At 44.6% G+C, this 20,135-nt stretch overlaps 1 protein-coding gene across 1 annotated transcript in view; it reads left to right on the top strand.

The window, feature by feature from the left end:
- Positions 1-1,374: 1,374 nt before the first annotated feature.
- Positions 1,375-20,135, top strand: part of LOC142255055 (vomeronasal type-2 receptor 26-like) — a 30,331-nt gene continuing 11,570 nt past the window's right edge. The window contains exons 1-3 of the mRNA XM_075326493.1: positions 1,375-1,709; positions 4,211-4,499; positions 11,151-11,945. Coding sequence (XP_075182608.1) covers positions 1,375-1,709; positions 4,211-4,499; positions 11,151-11,945 — 1,419 coding nt within the window. The remainder of the gene's footprint in view (positions 1,710-4,210; positions 4,500-11,150; positions 11,946-20,135) is intronic.

Here is a 20,135-nt window from a genome sequence, read left to right as displayed (position 1 = left end):
AGTCAGTTTCTGCTGGGACGGGGGAGAAGGAGCAACGGGGGCAGAGTGTGGGAGCTATGGTGGCAGATAGCAAAAGAAAGGAAAAGGAAAGTGTCCGGATCGGGGACCAGCAGTGCACAGGTGGGACCCGAAGAGGCTTAGCCGGCGAAGCAGAAGTGTGTGGGTCAATTCTGCAGTAACCGGAGTGTGAGCCTAGGTGAAGAAAACTAGAGTAGCCGGGCAAGGCCCCTGAAAAGAGAAGACAGGAACAGTGTCCCCGGCAGGAATTGTGATTTGACGATACAAGATTTGTGCATTGAGCCTGTTGTGAAGATACGTGTAATAAAATGCCTTTTGGTTCAACTGATGCCTGCCTGCGGAATTTTCCTGAGTCTGTCAGCGTGCTCCCTTCATCCACACTCTGTCCCACAAAACATTCCCCTGTCCCAATAGTGACGGCGGGGCCGGGGGTTAGCCTGTCGCCCAAAAGGGCTACGACTACACCCCCCCGAGGCACCCCCGGCACCCCGTTACAAGTGTGTAAGTGGTGAAACCAGGACTGACCTCCTCAGGATACGAGTTTGGATTACACCCAAATTTGGGTGCAATATTCTGTGGCGACTGAAGCCTCATGGGCGCCACACCAGCAAACAAAAGTCACTGAGAAATGCGAGTCATCGACAAATCGTCTGCAGCAGGATCTACAGAGTCTGTATGGAAATGTCAGCCTGGAATCTACTGATCAATTAAAATGTATTTATTTATTTGCCTCACTTATGTAGCGTCATTGATTCCACAGCTTTACAGACGTGATAATCTCTGTCCCTATCGGGGCTCAATAACAGAGAACAATAGAAGAAAATCGGGTTTATGAGCCGCGCCAATGATCACTTCTCAGGTATTCAGATTAACGGATCTTTTATTTTGTACAGGTCTACGCGTTTCTGGAGTCTCAGCTCCCTTCCTCAGGACCATCAGGCATAAGAACACATCAAATCTCTCCCATCGGGGCTCAAGATCTACAACCCTATCAGTGAGAAATGTTTGAGGAAACCGAAGACCCCGGAAGAAACTCACGAGAACACGGGAAGACGATACAAACCCCTGCAGATGTCGTCCTTGAAATTCTGCACAACTGGTGAAAGCCATAAAACCAGTCCATGGAAAAGGTCCATAAACGTCCATGGAAATATTCCTCGTCTCTGCAAGTGTTAATAATAACATCACTTATTATTTTATTTTCATTCTGTATTTTTATGTTCCGAGCTTCGATAAGTAAAGATTACATTTCTTACAAAATTGCTACTTGACTTGTATGTAAATTTAGACTCGTTTTATAGTAACAGGACTGTGTATATAATGCGGGAGGATTTCTCTGGCTGTACAGACACTACGATGCTGCAGAAGTTGCTGCGTGTCACCATATTACTGAATGCCGCCAGCCCGGGGTTCTTACTTCTTATAGCAGGATGCATCGCTTTATACTTTGTGACATCGTCTTCAGCCTCATCGTCATCGTTCTCACTGAAGTCTCTGCTCTCTGTGTTGTTCCTGTGCGCAGCGCCTTGTATCCTCACAAGTCAGACTCCAGCATGTCGGCTCCAGATTCAACCAATGTTTGAGGATTATGAATATGTGCAGGATGGAGACGTTATGATCGGAGGAGTCGTCACAGTCAACAGTCAAATACATTATATGGGTTCAGGTTCAGCCCCCATGATATGTCTTATGTACGTGCCAGAACATATGATACCAGGTACTTTAAAGGGGATTGTTCTGTAACACATTATCATTCTGCGGGAAGAGGACATGGAGCAGAAGAGGCTTCGCATTTTGCAATCTGAGGACACAAGTGTATCGAAAAATCGTTACTGATTACCAGGAGGAGTCAATTTGAATTAGATGTGTCCCCATGTAGTAAAGTGTGGAAGGACAAAAATAACACAAGAGCCAAATTAACCAGTGGTGTACCGCTAAGTGCAGCTGACCATGCCCTATCCGCCATTAACTGTATCTGCAACAGAGGAGGGGGTGAGCAGACAGGCATAGCCCCCCCCCCCCCACCCCCCGTGCAACTCAACAGTAGCTGTGCAGGTCCGCCGGTTTCTAAATAGGCCAGGCCGGCACTGCGCCTTCAATAGTATGCTTAGCAGCCCAGCCACATCACAGTTAGTGGACACGGCCACATCCGCTAACTGTGATGTAACACTGCACACGCTGCACTGCAACTTCCCACTGGAGAGGAACTTTGCTGGAGCCTGAGGGTCCGACAGGGTAAAAGCAGTGGGAAGGTGAGAAAAAAAAAGACCCTAATATGTGTGTATGTTTGTTTGTCACATATGATTATTTTTTATACATTTTATATATTGTGTACATGTTTGTGTGTGTGCATGACTGTGTGTACATATGTGTGCATGACTGTGCCTGTCTACATGTTTGTACATGTGTGCTTGTCTGTGCCTGTGTATGTCTTCGCGTGTATGTGCCTGTATGCGTGTCTACGTATATGTGTGATGCCCCCGGACTATCAGGTCGTCACAGGGTATTGCACAATCTGCCCCCCCCGTACAGAATCCACCTCCTTCTTGATTATGGGTCCCTAACTATATTGTGTTGCTTACATCAGCTAATCAAATCCTAGGTACACTCTGCACCACACCCACCAAACACACCAGTGGATGGCTTAATTGGAATAGGGTCGCCCACTTGGGGGGTTGGTTAGGGGAGGTAAGGAGTGTCAGGAGTGTCAGTCAGGAATTGAGTTTGAAAGTGAAGGAGAGAGGAGGTCAGGAGCCGGGCTCCTGGGAAGCCATCTAGGTAGCAGACAGTGCTCTGGGCTTAGAGGAGCTGGACCCCCGGTCGCAGGGGATTGTGGCAAAGAACACAGAACTGTCGAGGAGGACAGCCGCGGCCTTGCACCATCACCGGGCTGGGACCAAGGCATGACTGGGAACATGGACTCTAGGTCAGGGAGTAGCTTCAGGCAACCTGACAATTTACCTAATGAGAATGGAGCCTTCAAGATCCGCTCTACACCCGCTCCAAAATCGGGTACTAGCACAACGAGGGGGAAAGGACTTTCCACTAAAATGGTCCATCAAGCTGGGGGCCAGTAACATCTATAGAGACAGAACCCGGTACCTGTAATTGTGGACCAGAAGAGAGTAGTCGCCAGAGAATGGGACTGAGCACAAGAGAGAGGTACAGAGCCCTAGTCACGGTGGCCGAGGGGCAACAGCAGAGAGGGAGTCTGGGAAAGGGATAGGAGTCCGACCCAGGAGAGGCTCAGGCTGCTGACTGTTCATGCCAGGACCGGGGGAGAGTACAGAGTTGTGCAGGGAGGAGAGAGGTCATAGATTATCACATCGGATCCATCCTCTGACCTGCCCGGGAAGCGACCGGTGTCTCTGATAGCGAGGACCAGCACCCGGGGTGCGATACCACCTGATCCAGTGAATAAAGTGTCTGGAACCCGCACCTGGTGACTCTGTGAGTAATTGTCGCCGCCCGGCGCTCCCGTGAACTGCTGCCCCCGTTCTCACCAACCTCCGGGGGTACCCCGCTCTGCCCGTGGGGAGCGATACCATCCCGGCTGCACATAACACCTGCCCTGGAGAGAGACTGTGCAGCAGCGGCTAGTTCATGGTCACATACCGTGAAGCATCCCCACACCCCATCTAGTACTGCCCCTGGGAGAGGATTAGTCTCATGAAGGGTCGGCGGCGGAGGAGGCCGAGACCCCAGTCACCGCTGCAACCGGTGACACACTTCCCAGGGGCCCGTCACCCTCCTTCCATCCCCATCTGTATCAGACACTTGACCGTTTGCTGTTCTTATTTAACATGTAGCCGACGGGGTCACGGAAGCGGGTCAGGTCAGTCACAGCTACCCCAAGGAACCACTGGCCCGGTGACGAGTACCCTAAGGCCTCATGGACGCTACACATGTTGGGAGTTCCGTCAGGTTTTTGTCTAGCTTTATTTATTATACATGCTCCATTCATAGACAGGTGCCACTACCATAGACATAAGCGCTAAAGTTTAAAAAAAAACAACTTCTATTTTAACAAATCAAATAGAAAAAAATAAAAACAAAGTGGGATGAAAATGGCATTAAAATAATGGACACAAATGTTGACTTTTCTGTGGCTCCAGTGAGACTGAATCTTACCTGTAATGTCCTCTATTATCAGACGTCGGATAAGTTGTCAGTAAAGCTTCTTTTCTTTCAGACCATTGATCTATTACTACAAGGATCTCTTGTCTTTCTTTTTCTCGGTTGATTATATCAATGAATATCGTAATATTCTACCAAACAAGACTCTGGGATATCACGTATATGACTCGTGTGCGGATCCCAGGAAGGCGATAAAGAGCATTCTACAAATCTTATCTGGGCCCGGACAGGTCGTCCCTAATTATTCCTGCACTCAGAAGAAGGTTGTTGGGTTTATTGGGGATCATTTCTCAAGGACGACGTTACCTATAGCGCAGCTCCTGGGGATATATCCATACTCACAGGTCAGTCACATTGATACCATATGTGAGGACATAGGGGTATATTCTGAGCTATAAGCCGTATCCCTATAGCCGACATCTTGTCAAGGTACTCAGGCCTAAGGAAGCTCCAATCAGTATGCTAATTAACTTGAGGAAATTGTCTGTGTGACCCAAAGGCAATCCCCTATGATATGGAAATTAGGTGAGCTGCTTGGGCCTTGGGAACACAAAGGGGGAGGGAGACCCCTCTCGGTGACATTGTGGAAGAAGTTCCTATCTAGTTCACAGGCATCCTGAACACCTCAGACAGACAGGCACCAGTAATAAATGTGTAATATCTCGTGAGCCGTGCTTCCTATAAATATGTCAAGCAGAAATATGGCATCCAGGCATGCTGACGATCCCAGCACATATGTCCTCACACCATATATTGTTGTTGACACCTCTAGAAATTAGAAGCCCAAAAAGGTATTCAATGGAGGCAGAAATAAAGTAAATAAGAAAATTTTATTGTACAAAAAAGATTAAAAACAAGATGAACACACAGACATTTAAATGAAAAGAGAGAAAGGATCTCCTGATGTGTTGGGGGCACGGACCCTAGAGCGGCAGCACAATGCAATTGCACTATATTAATAAATAGTATTTCTATAATTAGACCAAGGTCTGCAATTACCATGATACAATCATTTAATTACACAGGATATCTGTATATATAGTGAATAACTCCTGTAATGGAGCAGATACATGAATTATATATGAATTATATTAGTGTAATAAGCATATGAACTCATTCAAAGTCAAAACTAGAGCGTACCATACCGATCTGATATACAGCCCCACACACCACTCCAACGATCGTTTCACAATAGCTTCATCAGGGAGTAGTGTTGGGGGGTCCATGTGTGGGTTAAATACCTGGGCAAACAACTGTGACTAATAATTAGGAAGCACCTTCTTACTGGAAGCTGCGCTATGCGGACACACGACGCCATCACCGAGACCGGAAGTGGGCCGGCATACACCAAGAGCAACAGTGTCAGTGTTGACGACGTCGACACATCAGCCATGCTGAGGTGACGGCACCGCACATGCACACTGCAGCATCAGTGTTTCCGGCTGCTGCATGATAGAAGGGGCGCCGTTTTTGTGTAGACTATGCAATGCGATGGTGCCAAGACTGATAGCGCTGCGCATACACTCAAAATAACCTTCCAGTCCCATGTAAACGTACAAGGCACCATTTTATAGTGGATACTAATTTCTGGAACAAATATTCAATTGCAGAACTCCACACTATTCAGACAAGCTATGTATACAATGACAATAATTACTGAAATATAAGGAAATATATGTGTGTTAAAAGATGTATAGTTACTGCGAGCTCCGGCATTCACAAACGTTTTTTCTAGTTCTTATTATCCGTGGTTTATGCAGCAATGTAGGAAATATGCACATGCATATCTAGAAATTATACTGTATTGTAGGTCGAGGTACAGAAAGCAAAATGTGTCAGCGGCTACAGAAAATATGCACGCAGGTCAGTCACACGATCGTATTTCTTGTAAGAAAACTAAATTTCATTTGTACTTTCATAAATGACATTATTAGTTTGTCGCCTTGTTGGTGTCCGGTCAGCAGTGATTTGTGAATGTGAGGAACAGTCCATACGTTGAAGTGCTGCTGGAACCATTGGAAGAGTCATGTGTGCGGCACATCATGGTAAGACTGGTCACTGCATCTATGGTATTGTGCCGATTGCAGAAAATATCTTACAAACTGAAGGCTGAATCCTGATTCCGATATAAGCCTTTAAAGGACCCAGAGATGCCAAAACTGTGATCTAAATTACCAGGTTTATGTGTCACCTATGGTAAGTGACAGCCTTATGTGCACTCATTTTGCAGCCAAACTCGTGCCCTTGCTGTAGTCACCAAGGTTTGTGCTCTGTTTATGGTCAAGTTCAATTTACCGGCACAGGTCCTATTATAAGATATTTTGGAGCAGTACCAGCACTCCAACCTCTCATTTTAATCTTGCATTAAGTAATCTATCCTGTGCTTCTTCTGAGTTACCTCCAGGATGGGGTTTGTCATTCATGCTTCCCTGGGCACTTGAAGGGGTTATGCCCCTTACTGGTAAATCACACAAATAGTGTAACGCCTGCCTGAATCCACAGGCTCAGACTGACTGTAATGGACAGGCTAGAGTAAAGCTGCTCACAAAGCATATCCCCAAGAACCTGAAACCCTTTAACCCCTATGTAGGGATTTGGAATTACACAGGGCCCCGGTGATCACTACCTGTGGAAGGCTGTAAAGTAGTAGCCAGGCAGGGTTGAACCAGGAAATACAAAACAGGGACAGAATCAGGCAGGCAAGGACGTAATCAGAAAACAAAGTAGAGGTCAAATCCAGATCGTGCAGCGAGGTACAAATACGGCAGACAGGAGAGTGGTCAGAGAGCAGACCAGGGTCAAAGCAGGAATCAATAATCAAAGCAGGGGGGAAGTCTAGCAGGAATACAATCTATATCTGGCAATGGTCAGCAGAAAGAAGAGGGGATAAAAAGGGTGTGGTGTATTCCCATATGCTGAAGCTGAAATGTGGCAACCTCAGCTGGAAGACACATGCCACCTACACTCAGCCAGTGGTATTGCAGGCACCAGGAAAACCCAGCCCAGTGGATGAGCGGAGCCGGCGCCCACCAGCGCCACGGCACTGACTCCTCCCCCATCACCAGCACATTCCATAGCGGGAATACGGCGGCACCTGGTGACTGAAGGAGAAGTCATAGGAACAAACTCTGGTGAGAACATGACAAATAGTATGTGCACTAAACATTGTTTTCAGGAGGATTCCACCTGGAACACACCAGAAAACTGCTCCAAAAAGAATGTTCAAATGCTGTTGACAAACAAGGGCAATAGGGTCTTATCAAAACATAAGGATAGTATTCTCTTAGTATGTCACGGTATTCTCTCTGTTTTTGCAACCAGTAATCTATCCTATACTTTTGTATCTAGCTAGCAGGGCCTCACTTTGCTTAATTCTATATCTACCATCTGTGTGTTATTTTTTCTTACATCACCGTCATTATATGTTTAGGGCTTTAGACTTTCCTTTGGGGGCTGCTCTGAGGCAAGTCAGGATTCCTCATTTCATCTTTGAGGTTAGTTAGTTTTCCGGCGGTGACGAGGTGTCTAGGTTGGTAGGAACGCTCCACCGCTCCTTCAAGTTGTGCGTTATCTTCTACCATTTTTCATGGGATTTTTGCAAGATCTTTTGTGGTCTCCTGACCATAACAGTATCTTCTCTGTTTTTTTGTTTTACTTGGACCAGCACTCCTCCCATTTGGCACAGGTGTTTTTAATTAGCAGAAGACTGCAAGAGGGATCTGTCTTTTTTTGCTCTCATTTCACATACTGGTGGAAGGTGAGTTATTCAGCTCCTTTCACAAGGTGTTTGTGCTCTGTTGGGCGATGTGGCCTGGAGACTTGGGGACTCAGCCGTGCAGTATGGGTGCTGTGGGGCACCAGGTCACCTGCCCTGCTGATGCATTATAGCTGCAACAGTGGTTGGCGCATGGTGCCGCACCCTTTAAGGCATAAATTAGGTACCCACTTAGAGGTTCGTGGTGACCTGGCGGTGGCTTCATCCAGTCTGATCAGAACGTTACACCAAGAACCTCTTGTTCAGGTATTCAAATTTTGCCTAGCAGCTTTAGATCAACTTATGATTTTTGGATGTGTGGCCATGTCTTTTTCTACAACTGTGTTACAATATTATGGCCAACTACAGTGTGCTCACTGATTTAAAAACAAATCAATACTCACCTTTCCTCACTCCCCGCTGTTCCATTCTCCATGAACTATGTTCTAAAGCCTTACTTTACTGCTCTGCACAGTGGGTGTGATGCAGTAATATCTCAGAGTTCAGACGTGCTGTCACACAGAGCACAAGCTGTCATGGTGGCATTGGGCTCTGTTCAGATTTCAGATTCTGACACTCTGCCCAATGGTTCCTCTGGTGTCTGGGATCAACACAGGAAGGCTCTGGCATCAACCTGCTGCGTTCTGATTCATAAGAAGACTAGCAAGAGTTAATCTCTGCTGGTCTGCTTGCTCCGTTGATCACATATTGGGGAGGCCAGTCACATCTGTTCTCCTCCTATTTATGCTTGTTGAAGCCTTCCACCCATGCCAGCTATGGCTTGTTCTTTCTCTGTGAGGTCTGGTGTCCTGTGCACCTGTGAGTTTACCCCTGTTGTTTTGTAGCTTCCCTCCTGCTTCTGTGTTTCCTCCTGAATCTCTTATTGTCTTAACCTTTGTGTGTGCTTGTGTGGTGACAGAGTTTTGGTTTTCCCTTATCTGTCTTTATCTGTGGGTTTCATCACCCTCATGTCATGTCCCTATCTGAGGGGAGGCTTCAAAACCATACTGGCACTTCACCTTCACACAATAGTTTCTCTTTTAAGAATTTATTTTCATTTTCTTGTGTTGCATGGAACATGAGAAAATTAAAATAAATTCTTGAAAGAGCGACTATTGTGTGAAGTGTCAGTATTGTTCTGAATTTTTAAAAAGGGATATGCCAACCCATTACTGCGGCACCACTACAAAGGAGTACTAACTGGAAATTTCAAGTTTGAATCTTGAATCTCCGGGGGGAGGAGGAATCGGATCAGGACTGGTAAGGAGCAGGGTCAGGAAGGAGACTCAGGCATCTCCACCTTCAGTAGAGAAAGATGCAGTGGCAAAGCCTGTGGATTGTAGCCCTGATCAAATGGATTTTGAGAGTGATAGTGATGAGTTGTACCAATGTAACTCATCCAGTGGGGTTCTCACAAAAAACCTAAAGTTGATAGTAGCTGCAAGGGGCCATAGCATTAAACCTCGACCCGTGCAGTCCTCACATGGGAAAACAGAACTTCCCATAATGGTTTGTTGGACTGTGTAACATGTAATAGAAGTAATGTACCGCCATGTGCAACCATAATGTTCCTGTCTTTGCTTGGTGCAGAAGACATGTTCATGAAGTGTTGTGCCTGTTCTCTGATATATATATGTGACACCCTGGCAAAACCATGTAGTCACACAGTATAGGCCCCCGCATAACACCTCTCCCACACAGGGTTAAACCAGCCGACAAAATCCTAGTCACCCCCCTCAGGGAAGGACAGACACACCAGTGGGTGGGACCAGGCGGAAGGAGAACGCCCACCTAGGGGTCTGAAGAACCCGGAGCGGGAAAACAAGCAGTTAAGCTCAGTCAATTGAAGTGAGAAGTTCAAGTTGATAGGCGTCGGGGTTGGAGCCCCGGCGTACTGGCTAGGTGGCAGACAATAGTCAGTGTCAGCAGGAGACGGGAAGACGGCTGCCGGAGATCCGAGGTGGAGCGGGGCAGGGTTGTAGCCCGCCGGTACCGACACCGGAGAACCGACCCGGAAACCGTGCACAAATGGGGTACTTGGACCCTGAAGCCAGGACCGCCACCAACGGCCTAGTTAATTAACCAATTGAGGGCAGAATTTTAGGTCCTGTCCCAACCTAAGTCCCGAAAAGTAGACAACCACCCACCGAGAGGGATAGGGCATCTGCCATGGCCCAGTAGATCCCACGGGTCAGCGTTAGATGGGCACGGCTTCCAACCAAAGGACCGGGAACGGACTCCCGCGTTACACACCGGGAAGTCCATAACAGAAAACACAAGGTGCAGAGGAAAGGGACATTGACCACCAGCCCGGGTGTGGGACCAGAGATACACCCCCGGCCGCGGCAGCTGGCCACCATCACCTTGGTTTACCAAAGGACTTGTGTGATTTATTCAACCATGAGTAACACTCCTGGTCTGACTGGGTGCACTGGCCCTTGCTGTCACCATCCCCAGCACAGAGGGCATCCATCCCTACCCACAGAGGGGTTAACATCCAGCTGCCAGCCCATCGCCCCCGGGAGTCCCACAACAGCAGCGGTGGTGCTACACCTCACCACACACCGTGGGCGGCGTCACAGACAGTTTTCAACAACACCCGTACAAATACGTCCCCTTTTTATTCAAAGTGTCCGCACGACCCCCGGGTCCGGTAGAGTCCCTCGAGTCATACCGTAGATCCGGATCCGAGCAGCACCGGCTGCTGGCACGGGGGCGGCACATATACTTCTCATCAAGTTGTTGTTCACTAAAAAGTTCATTTTTGGACTTTGCTCTCCTTCATTCAACTCTACCTCATGTGGTCCTGGACTGCCATGTACCATGGCAGCATGCAGTCTGCAGAGGCATATCACCAATAACAGTACACATACCTAGCCAGGACCCCCTTCTCCTGTAGCATGGCGAGGCACTGATGATGATCACCTCACTCATGATTACCACACATGCCCATGATACATTATCTCAGACACCTCATAATTGGCTCTGTAATACTTGCAACAGTCACCTCTTCACTTCAGCCCTTGTAATAGGTCACATTTTTGTATATTTTTATGATTAGATAAATAGACATGACCTATTAGCAAATTTACAGAAAAATACATATGGAATAATCATTAGAATGAGCCAAATAAAACTAAATCAAGATCTATAAAGATATTCATGTCCACACACAGGAAGCGCATTTTCACAACATTTCCTTGATGATGATAATGACCACTATTTTCTTTTAATAATACAGATAAGTTACGGGGCAACAGACACATTGCTAAGTGACAGATCTCTGTTTCCGTCCTTTTACCGGACCGTCTCTAATGACAACACAACTTATTCCATCATATGTCATTTTTTGCGCTACCTTGGATGGACCTGGGTTGGAATCATAAGCTCTGATGATGACACCGGAGATAAGGAAACAAGTCTACTGACGAACCTTCTCACCAGCCATGAGATCTGCGTGGACTTTGTCATAAAAGCTAAGTTTCAGACTTATTCAGATAAAAATTATGTGGATAGATCCCGTGAGATAATAAAGAAGTCATCTGCTCAGATTCTTATAATTTGTGGAACTTTTTCTTCCTTAATGGAATATTTTTTTGAACAAATTAGAAATATGATGCACGACAAAACGTTTATCATTAATCCCACCTTCTCTCCCCATGTTGCACGCGTTACAGATTATCCAGAGATATTTAATCTTAGTTTATCATTTGACGTGAAGGTAGAACGAGATCCAGAGATGGAAAATTACTTCAAAAGTTTCCATCCTTTGAAAAATCCTAAAGACATGATCCTTAAAGATTTCTGGATTACCGCGTTCCGTTGCTCATCAGGAAATTTGGAGAAGGATCAAATGTTTGAAAAACTGTTTAAAATATCTCTTCACAAATGTAACGGAGAAGGTAAAATAGAAGATATTCTTCAATTTCAGTCTCGCGGAAATACTCTACAAATCTCACAAGCTGTCAACACCCTGGCTATTAGCTTACGCAGTATGTACACTTCTTACGGTCAACAATCTATAGACACACACAAGGTAAATCTACCGAGAAAATATTGGATGAAATTATCCTAGAAAACAGTTGAACAATGTAGTGTATATCATGGGAACATAATATTGATATTTTTGCAGTGGAGGTGACGTCTAAACGTCACAAGTTATAAATCAACCAAAGTTTTTAATAATCCAATATCTTCATAATAATCAGTGGGGTGAGGGGTTTTATTGTAAGATCTTAAGTGTTTTATGGTAACTAATAGGTCTAATGTCATAATGTCATCGATCCTGATGGTGAAGTGTTCAATGTCTTATTTACTACAATATCTTTCTGTTAAATAAGAGAAGTTTAACTTTCCCAGTTAGAAATATGAAAATCTAAAATCAAATCTAGAAAACTGAAAGCCAGAGTAAAGGAAATTTTTGCCGAAATTCGAACTTTTAATGTGTAAAAAACAATAATAAGGAATGCATTCCCTGATGTATTAATCCAACTGGCCAATCATTGGTAGGCAGCCAAAAATGCACAGATTAGTCCCATAGCTAGTGATGGGTGGACCCGGACTGTAAACATCCGGATCCTCATGGGTTCAAAAGAAACTTTGAGTAACAATCCAGATCCAGCCACCCAGGTAATAAAAAAAAACAAAAAGGAAGGGAAGAAAAGAAGAATAAAACAAGCACTTTATACAAGGTGGCCATAAAATATCCTAAGAAGTTTGGAGCCGTGTGCAGACTGACCCAGTGAACAGAATTGGCAGTGACTGAGGCAAACTATCATATGATCCTGGTTGTTAGGCACTGGTATGCCACATTAGCATTTGCTTAGACAAGACATGTGCAGCAACACGGATTAGGCGCTAATGTCTGTCAGGATATTATATTATCCATGGTAATTAGTTATATGTTCCTCCTCCCAGTTTATTATACATTATATAGAGTTATTCACCTACAGAGGGATCTATTTCACATGTTTATTATACATTATATAGAGTCATTACACACAGAGGGATCTATTTCACGTGTTTATTATATATTAGACTAGCTGTAGTACCCGGGCGTTGCCCTGGATAGTAATTGTCTCTCTGTCTCTCTCCCAGTCTCTGTCTGTGTGTCGCTGTCTCTCTGTCTGTCTGTTTCTATCTCTCGGTCTGTATTTGCATCAGTCTATCTGTCTCAATCTCTGTATCTGTCTGTCTCTCTCTCTCTCTGTCTCTTTGCCCGTCTGTCTCTTTGCCCGGCTGTCTAATTTGCCCAGCTGTCTTTTTGCCCGGCTGTCTCTTTGCCCGCCTGTCTCTTTGCCCGCCTGTCTCTTTGCCCGGCTGTCTGTTTCTAGGTCTGTCTCTTTGCCGGTCTGTCTCTTTCCCGATCTGTCTTTTTCCCAGTCTGTCTCTTTCCCGGTCTGTCTCTTTCCAGGTCTGTCTCTTTACAAGTCTGTCTCTTTCCAGGGCTGTCTCTTTCCAGGGTTGTCTCTTTCCAGGGTTGTCTCTTTCCAGGGGTGTCTCTTTGCCAGGCTGTCTGTTTCTAGGGCTGTCTCTTTCTAGGGCTGTCTCTTTGCCCGTCTATCTCTTTGCCCGTCTGTCTCTTTGCAGGGCTGTCTCTTTCCCCATCTGTCTCTTTCCCCATCTGTCTCTTTCCCGCTCTGTGTTTTTCCCAGTCTGTCTCTTTCCAGATCTGTCTCTTTCCAGATCTGTCTCTTTCCAGATCTGTCTTTTTCCCGGTCTATCTCTTTCTGGGTCTGTCTCTTTCCTGGACTGTCTCTTTCCAGGTCTGTCTCTTTCCTGCTCTGTCTCTTTCCCGCTCTGTCTCTTTCCAGGTCTGTCTCTTTACCCATCTGTCTCTTTGCCCGTCTGTCTGTTTTCAGGGCTGTCTCTTTCCCGCTCTGTCTCTTTCCCGCTCTGTCTCTTTCCCGCTCTGTCTCTTTCCCGCTCTGTCTCTTTCCCGCTCTGTCTCTTTACAGGTCTGTCTCTTTGGGTGTCTGTATCTTTGCCCGGCTGTCTATTTGCCCGGCTGTCTCTTTCCAGGGCTGTCTTTTTCAACATCTGTCTCTGTCTGTGTCTCTGTCTGTCTCTTTCTGTCTCTCTTTATCCGTCTCACCACCGACATCTTTTTACCTCACACATAAGCTTCTTATACTAACAGTTTATTTTGTTCCTATAGCAACCACTGACAGTTGCTATTTATAGCCTGCAGCTCCCAGCTCCATTCAGTTTAATGGCTGCAGAATTTTTGTAGAGTAACTGGAAAGCACAGGGTTAAATTTTCCAGCCCAAACATAGTCTACGACGTTCCCTGAGTCACATGGAGTTTGTGCAAAATTTCGTGATTGTACATGCGACGGTGCGGATTCCTTTAGCGGACATACACACATACACACACACATACACTGAGCTTTATATATTAGATAGAGCCATTACACACAGAGGGATCTATTTCACGTGTTTATTATATATTATATAGAGTCATTACACACAGAGGGATCTATATCACGTGTTTATTATATATTAGATAGTCATTACACGCAGAGGGATCTATTTCAAGTGTTTATTTTTGTTAATGTTGATGATTATGGCTTACAGCCAATGAAAAGCCAAAATTCATTATCTCAGAAAATTAGAATAATTACCACAAAACACCTGCAAAGTCTTCCTAAGCATTAAAAATGGTCCCTTAGACTGATTCAGTAGGCTGCACAATCATGGGGAAAACTGCTGACTTGACAGATGTCCAACAAGCAGTCATTTGCACACTCCACGAGGAGGGTAAGCCACAATAAGCCATGGCTAAAAAAGCTGGCTGCTCATACAGTGCTCTATGCAATCATATTAATGGAAAGTTGAGTGGAAGGAAAAAATGTAGTAGAAAAAGGTGCACAAGCAACGGGGATAACTGCAGCCTTGCTAGGATTGTTTAGAAAAGGTCATTCAAACATTTGGAGGAGATTCACAAGGAGTGGACGCTGCTGGAGTCAGTGCTTCAAGAGCCACCACACACAGACGTATCCTGGACATGGGCTACAAGTGTCGCATTTCTTGTGTCACCCATGACCAATAGAAAATGCCAGGAGAGCCTTACCTGGGCCAAGGAGAGAAAGAAATGGACTGTTCTCAGTGTCCAAGGTGTTGTTTTCGATTGAAAGTAAATTTTGCATTTCACTTGGAAATCGCGGTCCCAGAGTCTGGAGGAAGAGTCGAGAGGCCACAATCCAAGCTGCTTGAGGTCTAGTGTGAAGTTTCCACAATCAGTGATGGTTTGGGGAGCCATGTCATCTGCTGGTGTAGCTCCACTGTGTATTATCAAGACCAAAGTCAGCGCAGCCGTCTACCAGGAAATTTTACAGCACTTCATGCTTCCCTCTGCCGACAAGCTTTTTGGAGATGGAAATGTCATTTTCCAGCAGGACTTGGCCCCTGTCCACACTGCCAAAACAACCAATACCTGGTTTAATAACCACAGAATCACTGTGCTTGATTGGCCAGCAAACTCGCCTGACCTAAACCCCATAGAGAATCTATGAGAGACACCAGAGCCAACAAATGCAGACAAGCTGAAGACGGTTGCTATCAAAGCAACCTGGGCTTCCATAACACCTCAGCAGTGCCACAGGCTGATCGTCTCAATGCCACATTGCCGCATTGATGCAGGAATTCATGCAAAAGGAGTACGACCAAGTATTGAGGCATTTACTGTACAGACTTTTCAGTAGGGGCCAACATTTCTGAGTATAACATCATTTTGTCAGTTAGTCTTATATAATATTCTAATTTTCTGAGATAATGACTTTTGGGTTTTCATTGGCTGTAAGCCATAATCATCAACATTAACAGAAATAAACACTTGTTCACATCCCCTTGGCAAATGATACACGCCACTTGAAATATATCACTCTGTTTGTAATGACTCTATTGTCATGACTGCTGCTGGTCCCTGAAGGGTTAAGTCTGGTAGGTGGGACTTGCTCTGTGGGGACTCGCTGCTTTATCTTGGTGTGGTTTTCCCAGGAGTGTCGCCAGTGATAGCTCTTGTTTTCCAGCGTGCACTTCTGGTATTGTGAATACCCTAATCCATCCCGCTACCCAGCTCACCTTTCCCTGACCTACGTCTCCTGTGTTCTGTTTGTCTTCCCTGTCTTCCTAATTCTGGTCCCTGCCCCCCCTCTATTGCTCTGACTGATCTCCTAGCTTCTGACTTTGGTAACGTTTCCTGACCTCGGCTCTGCTTCCTGCTCAGGTACTGACGTGCTCTCTTGGCTCCTGACCCTCATGCTTCCACCCGGTTTATGGCTTGCTCATCCCCTCTGTTCAGATGTAACTTCCTGGTCCTGACTCAACTTTAGACTGCTGCTTTCTGGTGATCTGTGTCCACTCGGCTTCTGCGCCCCGTGGTGGAATTCTCACATCTATATAATATATGTTTCCCTTTTTGTATTGAATTACTGAAATAAATTAACTTATTGATGATATTCTAATTAATTGAGATACACTTGTATATACTGGGGTAAAGTCACGGAGAAGCACCGCAATAACCCAAGAAGAATTGACTGCCATCACCAATTGTTTATACAAGCTGAGTGGATGCACCGGTAACGTATGGCCCCATGTGGCTTTAGGGATGCGAATTGTAGAGGAAGAGGAACAAAGCCATTAAATTTTGTGTTTTTAATCTGAAAAGTAGGTAGTGTTTATAAAATATACAAAAAATATTGCAAAGGGGATGAAGCAATAAAGTATATACAATCACATTAAATAAAATTCTTTTATGGAGATAAGATTTTCAGTTAGGAAAATGGAACAATCCAACAATAAGCTCTATCTTCTAGACTGAACAAAGATTATAATTCAGAATCTGTGTGTATTAGATCAGTCACTGCCACATTCCTGCCATTGTTGACCTCAGATGGGGGCTGGTCATTGGGATGAGGATCAATCCAATCTCCAGGATATTTTCCCTAATGGATGTCTCAGGTTGAAGATATGAATGCCATATTTCCAATCATGATTTTTGCTTTCCATGGATATGATACATGGTACATACAAACCCTATCCATTTGGTCGATGTTAATTTGGGGTCGATTTGAAGATCGCACAGTAATGCAAGCCCATACATGTGTTTCCTCTTGGGATCACAATTCTGAAAATGTTTATCCCATAAATTTAGGACCTACACCTGTGCCAAAATTCAAATTATTCATATATAGGACCTGGTGAAATGGTTATTCAAACAAAACTGTCACCTCTAAGCCTTTTGTTTAGACCTTGTGTTGGCTCTCCATCAAATAAACCAATTAAATTACCTTTTCACATCAGGGGGGTCATAGTTGAACAGGAGTTAGATGCAGTTCAGAGTAAAAGCTCTTGTTTCCTCTAAGTTATGATGAAGCCTTTATAGATTGCAAAGAGAAAATACTTGTCACTCAAACAGTTTAATAAACTTGTGAGTGAAAGTAGCGCTGGTTTAGATCGCGTGTCCACTGTTGTGTGGCAGAAGCAATCTACACCAGCGCTACTTTTACTCACAAGCTGTGCAGACCATCTACACTGCAAACTGATGATTTTTAGAAATCTTCTGCCCACTGTGCTTGTCAATTATGTGGTATGGCTTCCTGAGCCACAGCTTGTCAATTTATGCCGCGGGGAGAATAGAGATAAAGTCCACATCTGAACCCAAATCGTGGGCAAGGGCAACTCTGTTCTCCCTTGAGCAACACTTGTATCTCCACAGGAGGGCTGACACTGCGCCCTAGACGCAGTGTCGCTGGATCATGGGCACATAGCCTAAAACTGAGAAATTTGGAACTACAGCAACATTTTTGTGAAGTACCTGTGGATTCAAAATGCTCACTATATGCCTGAATAAAATCCTTGAGGGGCCTAGTTTCCAAAATGGGGTCACATGTGGTGGTTTCTGATATATAGGTACCCTAGGGGCCCTGCAAAGGCGACATAGTGCCAATTTAGTTCAACTTTTCCAAAATTCAAATGGTGCTCCTTCCATTCCGAGCCCTATTGTTTCTCCAAACAGAGGTTTTTGGCCACATATAGGGTATCACTGATTTCTGTGAAGTACCTGTAAATTCAAAATGCTCACTATACCCCTTAATAAAATCCTTGAGGGCTCTAGTTTCCAAAATAAGGTTACTTGTGGGTGGTTTCAGCTGTTTAGGTACTTTAGGGACCCAGCAAATGCAACATGGTGACCGCAATTTATTTCAGCCAAATTTGTGTTCCAAAATTCAAATATTGCTCCTTCTGTTCCGAGCCCTCACATTTGTCCAAACAGAAGTTTCTTACCACATGTGGGGTATCAGCGCACTCAGAAGAAACTGGATAACAAATTTTGGGGTCCATATTGTTGTGTTATTTCTTCTAAAAATGAATAAATTAGGGCTAGAGCAACATTTTTAGGTAAAATGATAAATTTTGTTTTTTTTCATTCCACATCGCTTTAGTTCCTGAGAAGCACTTGAAGGATTAATAAACTTCTTAATAAACTTCTTGGGTGTGATTTTTAGCACTTATATGGGTGCAGTTTTTAGAATGGTGTCACGTTTGGGTATTTTCTGTCACCTAGACTTCTCAAAGTCACTTCAATTGTGATGTGATCCCTAAAAAAAGATTTTGTAAATTTTGTTGAAAAAATGGGAAATTGCTGATGAACTTTGAACCCTTCTAACTTCCTAACCCCCAAAAAATTTGTTTTAAAAATTGTGCTAATATCAAGTGACATGTGGGAAATGTTATTTATGAACTATTTTGTGTGACATAACTCTCTGGTTTAAGGACATAAAAATTAAAAGTTTGGCTGAACAATCTCCATAAATGAGACGACATCGTTTATGCATTTTCTTCTTACGACGTCACTCTGTTTGATGTAATCTTCATCTCTTTCTGGAAGGTGCACAATTACATAAAAACACTGATGTGTACGTATGATGCTGGGTATGAAGCTAAATGTTTCACCGACCAAGGTGACAAAGATTCCATCTATCTCGTTTATAATGCCATTTTAGCGAATGAATATAACCTGTATTTGAAAACAGTGGGAGCGTACTGGCTAAAATCTACGGAAGGCTTGATTTATAGTGTTGATAAACAAAACATAGTATGGAAAAATAACAGACAAGAGGTGAGTCCCGGCATTACTTTCATGGTTGAAATGTGTGTTATGGAAGTTCTCCCATCTGTCATGTGGAAGACCTGGAGCGGTGTTGCGTGGTGAAGCTTTTTGAGGAGGGAACAAAGGTGTACTAGCCTAAAGGCGGCGTTACGTGCTATGATATATCGTGCGATCGCATGAGCGATCGCACCCGACCCCGTCGTTTGTGCGTCACGGGCAATTAATTGCTGTGGGCGGCGAACATCCTCTTCCTGAAGGGGGAGGGACGTTCGGCGTCACAACGACGTCACACAGTGGCCACCCAATAGAAGCAGAGGGGCGGAGATGAGCAGCCGGAAGATCCCGCCCACGTCCTTCCTTCCTCGTTGCTGGAGTACGCAGGTAAGCTGTGTTCATCGTTCCCGGGGTGTCACACATAGCGATGTGTGCTGCCTCAGGAATGACGAACAACCGGCGTGCAGAAGGAGGAACGACTTTATGAAAATGAACGACGTGTCAACGAGCAACGATAAAGTGAGTATTTTTGCTCGTTAACAGTCGTTCGGACTTGTCACATGCTACGATATCTCTAACGATGCAGGATGTGCATCACGAATTCCGTGACCCCGATGACATATTGCCCGATATATCCTAGTGTGTAACGCCGCCTTTACCCCCCGTCATTCTGAAGATTGTTGGTCTCCAGGAGTTGGACAACCAATGATCAGAAACCGCCGCTGTATCTAGCAATATACCTTCATTTTCTATAGCAAAGAGACCCTTGTATTGAGATTTAATTAGAGATGAGTAAATCTATTGAAGTTTGAATTCGCCATCTTCACCAAATTTTTATAAAAAACTTTGATTAACAGCTAATCAGTTTGTCATAATTACATGCACTGCAAAGACTCCCATTTAAGTATAAATCTCTAAGGTCTTCTAAATCTGTATCTAACCCACTCCAAGCTCTATAATGCAACACCATCTTATTAATATTCAATTAACACCAGAATATGTGGCCTGGAATAAACATACAGTATATGTATTATTTCTTGCTGTTTTGTCACGCACTATCTGTCAAGTTTATTCAGAGTTTTATTACCTTCTCTTTTTTTTCATTGATAATCTGTAAGC

This window comes from Anomaloglossus baeobatrachus, chromosome 10 (genome assembly GCF_048569485.1).
Source record: "Anomaloglossus baeobatrachus isolate aAnoBae1 chromosome 10, aAnoBae1.hap1, whole genome shotgun sequence".
NCBI classification, from domain to species: domain Eukaryota; kingdom Metazoa; phylum Chordata; class Amphibia; order Anura; family Aromobatidae; genus Anomaloglossus; species Anomaloglossus baeobatrachus.
The sequence above is the reverse complement of the archived record's forward strand: the minus strand, read 5'-3'. Positions and strand labels throughout refer to the sequence as shown.